Genomic DNA, 5,830 nt, shown 5'->3' with positions numbered 1-5,830 from the left:
CATCCATCACCCATCCACCATCCACCACCCCTATCCCCCCACACCCCCCCGTACCTTGAAGAACCCCCTGGGGCTTCCCCTCTCCTCCTCGGCTCCCCCTTCGGTGGGCGACCCCTCCAGCGAGTCCCCTTCTCCATCCTCCATCTCCTCCTCCTCCTCCTCTTCCTCCTCCTCCTCCTCTTGCGCCCCCCTGCCCATGGTCCCCTCACCGGGCGAGGACACGTCGCTGGTGCCATCCCCGGACACCCGCGTGGCCCCCCCGGGATGCAGCGCTTCTGGGGCCCCTTTTGGGGCTCCTTCCTCCTCTTCCTCCTCCTCTTCCTCTTCCTCCTCCTCCTCCTCCTCCTCGGAGAAGTGAATGGACGAGCGCGTCTGCACCGTGGCGCCGCTGAACTTGCGCCGATGGGGCAGCGTGTCCACGTCCTGCGGCGGCGTCAGCACCCGCCGCAGCTCCGTGGGGCGCGGGCCCCGCGGGCGGCCGTGGGCCGACGGAGACCCCTTGGGTGCCGACACCCCTTGGGGTGCCCCCCGGCTCCCTTTGGCCACCGGGATCACCCAAGCGGTGGCCGCCGGTGGCCGCGGTGCCTCTTGGAGCAAGCGTTGTTGCTGTTGGTTGAGGCGAAGGACGTCGAGCTGGAGGCTGCTGACCGCGGTGCTGAGCTGCGCCACCGCCGCCTCGTAGGCGCTATGGGGGGCACCCATGGGTGCTTTTGGGGGGCTAGGGGGGGGGTCCCGCTCGGCCTGGAGCTGCCGTAGGGCGTCCTTGCCCAAGCGCTGCCGGTGCTTGCTGAAGATGGCTTCGATGCGGCGCTTCTGCGCCTCGATGGCGCGGCGCTTCTCCTCCAGCCGCGCGCCCAACTGGGACATCTCCAAGCTCAAGGGTTCGCTGTGGGGCCCGCTCTGCTCTATGGGGCAGGGCTGCACCGGGGGGGAGGCGGTGGAAGGTGGGGTGGAAGTTGAGCGAGCGACCGGGGTGCCGTCGGTGGGGGCTGCGTGGCCATCGCCATGGCCAACGCCATGACCATGGCCATCGCCAACGCCATGGCCATCGCCACGACCGTGACCATCACCGACGCCGTGACCCCCGTGACCGTCACCGACGCCGTGACCCCCATGACCATCACCGACGCCGTGACCGTGCCCCACACCTCCATGACCAGCCCCATGGCCATGGCCATGGCCAACACCATGGCCATGGCCATGACCGCCACCGCTCGCCTCTTCCAGCTTCTTCTTGCGCTCGGCGAAGCTGGTCATGGTGCGGCCGTTGCTTGGCGCCGAGGTTGTGGGGCTGGACGCGTGGCTCGGGAGGAGGTTGTGGGGCTGCCCCACATCTACAGCGGGGCGAGGGGAGTGCAGGTAGAAGGTGTCGGGGGCGCCCTCGGGCAGCAGCCGCTCGGAGCTGTGGATGATCTGAAGAGCCTCCTCGATGGTGGGGAGCTCGGGGAGCCCGTTGGGGGCGCTGTGGGGCGCTGTGGGGGGGCTGTGGGGCAGGCTATGGGGCAGGCTATGGGGCAGGGCCAGGCTGTCGCTGCTGGCCGAGCGGGTCAGCGCCGTCCCCACCGGGTTGCCCATCACGATGTCAACGTCGCTGTCCAGCCCGAAGGGGATGCTGAAGGACACGGCCTGCGACAGCGGGTGGCTGGGGGGCAGAGGGGGGGTCAGACCCATAGAGCCCCATAGATGACCCATAGCACCCCATAGAACCCCATAGCTGACCCATGGCACCCCACAGAACCCCATAGCTGACACATGGCACCCCACAGAACCCCATAGAACCTCACAGCTGACCCATGGCACCCCATAGAACCCCACAGCACCCCATAGAACCCCACAGCACCCCATAGAACCCCATAGCTGACCCATGGCACCCCATAGAACCCCACAGCACCCCATAGAACCCAACAGCTGACCCATGGCACCCCATAGAACCCCACAGCACCCCATAGAACCCCACAGCTGACCCATGGCGCCCCATAGAACTCCATAGAACCCCACAGCTGACCCATGGCACCCCATAGAACCCCACAGCACCCCATAGAACCCCACAGCTGACCCATGGCACCCCATAGAACCCCACAGCTGACCCATGGCACCCCACAGAACCCCACAGCACCCCATAGAACCCCACAGCTGACCCATGGCACCCCATAGAACCTCACAGCTGACCCATGGCACCCCATAGAACCCCACAGCACCCCATAGAACCCCACAGCTGACCCATGGCACCCCATAGAACCCCACAGCTGACCCACGGCACCCCACAGAACCCCATAGCACTCCATAGAACCCCACAGCTGACCCACGGCACCCCACAGAACCCCACAGCTGACCCATGGCACCCCATAGAACCCCACAGCTGACCCACGGCACCCCACAGAACCTCAAAGCTGGCCCACAGGAGCCGCATAGCTGACCCACAGAACCCCATGGCACCCCATAGAACCTCAAAGCTGGCCCATAGAGCCCCATAGCTGACACACAGCGTTCCATAGAACCCCATAGCTGACCCATGGCACCCCATAGAACCCCACAGCACCTCATAGAACCCAACAGCTGACCCATGGCACCCCATAGAACCCCACAGCACCCCATAGCTGACTCATAGAACCCCATTGATGACCCATGGCACTCCATAGAACCCCATAGCACTCCATAGAACCCCATAGCTGACCCATGGCACCCCATAGAACCTCACAGAGCCTCACAGCTGACCCACAGAACCCCGTAGCTGACCCATGGCACCCCATAGACCCCCACAGCACCCCATAGCTGACCCACAGCACCCCATAGCTGACCCATAGAACCCCATAGCTGACGCAGGACACCCCACAGAACCTCACAGCACCCCATAGCAGCCCATAGCTGACCTACAGAACCCCAAAGCTGACCCATAGGAGCCCATAGAACCCCACAGAACCCCATAGCACCCCACAGCTGCCCCTCACCTCAATGGTTTCTTGCTCCAGGCTTTGCTGAAGCTGCCATCGCCGTGGGGCAGAGACGGGGAGTGGGGCAGAGGGGCTGTGGGGGGGGGGGGGGCGAACAAGGTCACCCCATGCCCCCCCCATCACCTCCCAGTTCCCCCCGATGCACCCCATAGCCCTCCAGTGCACTCCATTGCCCCCCATTGCACCCCCAATACACCCCATAGCCCTCCCATGCGCCCCACAGTGACCCATAGCCCACCTATAGACCCCCATAGCCCCCCCCAAGGCACCCAATATACACCCCATATCACCCCCACTGCACCCCCATGACCCCATCATAGCACCCCATAGGCCCCCCCATGCACCCCATAGACCCCCAATACCCCCAATGCACCCCCAGCCCCCCCCAACCGTTTTGGGGTCCCCCATTGGGGGGGGGGTCTCACCTGGGGTCCCCCGAAGGGGGTTGGGGGGGTGACCCCCAGAGAGCAGTGGGTGCCGGAAGGTGAAGCCGGGGGAGCTGGGGAGACAATGGGGTTAATGGGGGGCAATGGGGGGCAATGGGAGGCAATGGGAGGCAATGGGGATCAATGGGAGGCAATGGGGGGCAATGGGAATGATGGGGACAATGGGGGCAATAGAGGCAATGGGGGGCAATGGGGATCAATGGAAGCCAATGGGGATCAATGGGGATCAATGGAAGGCAATGGGGGGCAAGGGGATCAATGGGAGCCAATGGGAGTCAATGGGGGGCAATGGGGATCAATGGGGATCAATGGGGCTCAACGGGATCAATGGAAGCCAATGGGGATCAATGGGAGCCAATGGAAGTCAATGGGGGGCAATGGGGATCAATAGGGATCAATGGGGCTCAATGGGGCTCAATGGGGCTCAACGGGAGTCAATGGGGATCAATGGGGATTAATGGAAGGCAATGGGGGGCAATGCAATCAGTGGGGTTAATGGGGATCACTGCAGTCAATGGGGGTCAATGGGGATCAATGGAGTCAATGGGGATCAATGGGGATCAATGGGGCCAATGTGGGGCAATGTGGGGCAACGGGAGTCAATGGGGATAAATGGGGATCAATGGGGATCAATGGGGCTCAACGGGAGTCAATGGGGATCAATGGGGATCAATGGAAGCCAATGGGAGTCAATGGGGATCAATGGGGCTCAATGGGGATCAATGAGGATCAATGGGGATCAATGGGGCTCAACGGGAGTCAATGGGGGGCCATGGGGATCAATGGGGATCAATGGGGCTCAATGGAAGCCAATGGGGGGCAATGGGGATCAATGGGGATCAATGGGGCTCAACGGGAGTCAATGGGGATCAATGGGGATCAATGAAGGCCAATGTGGGGCAATGTGGGGCAACGGGAGCCAATGGGAGTCAATGGGGGGCAATGGGGATCAATGGGGATCAATGGGGCAATGGGGATCAATGGGGATCAATGGGGGGCAATGGGGATCAATGGGGGGCAATGGGGCTCAATGGGGATCAATGGGGCTCAACGGGAGTCAATGGGGGGCCATGGGGATCAATGGAAGGCAATGGGGATCAATGGGGCTCAACGGGAGTCAATGGGGATCAATGGGGTTCAATGGGGGGCAATGGGGAGCAATGGGGGGCAAAGGGGAGACAGGCCCCCCCCAGCCCCACTCCCCCCCCCCCCATACCTGCTCTTGGGGGTCGCAGCCTCCCCGGCAGCCGGCGCCTCTGTGGAAATGGGGGGCATTGGAGGTGCCCCCCCCAATATCGGGGTCCAGGGACCCCCAAGTGCCCCCCTCAACTGAACCCACACCCCCCCTTACACATGGGGGACCCCCATGCTCACCATAAATGGGGCACCCCCCATAACTGCAGACCCGCCCCACACTTGGGGGTCCCATCAGAGCCCCCCACCCCACACATTGGGGTCCCCCCCATTACCTGAGCCCCCCCCCAGATCTCGGGGGCACACGAACGGGGGCCGCAGGACCTCGAAGCACAGGAAGAGCTCGGCCAGGAAGGCCCCAATGTTGAGCTGGGGGGAAGGGGTCAGGGGGGCAGTGACCCACGGCACAGAGCACACACCCCATAGCACACACCCCATAGCCCCACACCCCATAGCACACACCCCATAGCCACACACCCCATAGCACACACCCCATAGCCCCACACCCCATAGCACACACCCCATAGCACACACCCCATAGCCACACACCCCATAGCACACACCCCATAGCACACACCCCATAGCACACACCCCATAGCCCCACACCCCATAGCACACACCCCATAGCACATAGCCCATAGCACACACCCCATAGCACACACCCCATAGCACATAGCCCATAGCACACACCCCATAGTACACACCCCATAGCACATAGCCTATACCCCATAGCACATAGCCCATAGCACACACCCCATAGCACATAGCCCATAGCACACACCCCATAGCCCCACACCCCATAGCACACACCCCATAGCCCCACACCCCATAGCACACACCCCATAGCACACACCCCATAGCACACACCCCATAGCACACACCCCATAGCCCCACACCCCATAGCACACACCCCCCACACCCCATAGCACACACCCCATAGCACACACCCCATAGCACACCCCATAGCACACACCCCATAGCACACACCCCATAGCACACACCCCATAGCCCCACACCCCATAGCACACACCCCATAGCCCCACACCCCATAGCACATAGCCCATACCCCATAGCCCCACACCCCATAGCCCCCCCATAGCACACACCCCATAGCACACACCCCATAGCACAAACCCCCAAACCCCACACCCCAAAGCACACAACCCCATAGCCCCACACCCCATAGCACACACCCCATACCCCCACACACACCCCATAGCACCCCATATCCCATCGCAC

General features: G+C 62.8%; 1 protein-coding gene across 1 annotated transcript; it reads right to left on the bottom strand.

Annotated features, from left to right (window-relative positions):
- Positions 1-54: 54 nt before the first annotated feature.
- On the bottom strand, positions 55-5,029 carry LOC134165283 (calmodulin-regulated spectrin-associated protein 3-like; the record flags this gene model as incomplete). The annotated part of the gene is made up of 5 exons (XM_062621901.1): positions 4,867-5,029; positions 4,614-4,653; positions 3,377-3,450; positions 2,949-3,024; positions 55-1,642 (listed from the first exon to the last, which is right to left on the bottom strand). Coding segments are annotated over exons 1-5 (1,941 nt in total), but the record flags the coding sequence as incomplete, so codon positions are not given.
- Between the last annotated feature and the right edge of the window lie 801 nt (positions 5,030-5,830).

This window comes from Pezoporus occidentalis, unplaced genomic scaffold (assembly GCF_034315485.1).
Source record: "Pezoporus occidentalis ecotype Australia unplaced genomic scaffold, CSIRO_AGI_Poc_V1 ctg2350, whole genome shotgun sequence".
Taxonomy (NCBI): Eukaryota; Metazoa; Chordata; class Aves; order Psittaciformes; family Psittacidae; genus Pezoporus; species Pezoporus occidentalis.
Note: the sequence above shows the minus strand (reverse complement) of the source record. Positions and strands in the feature narration are given on the sequence as shown.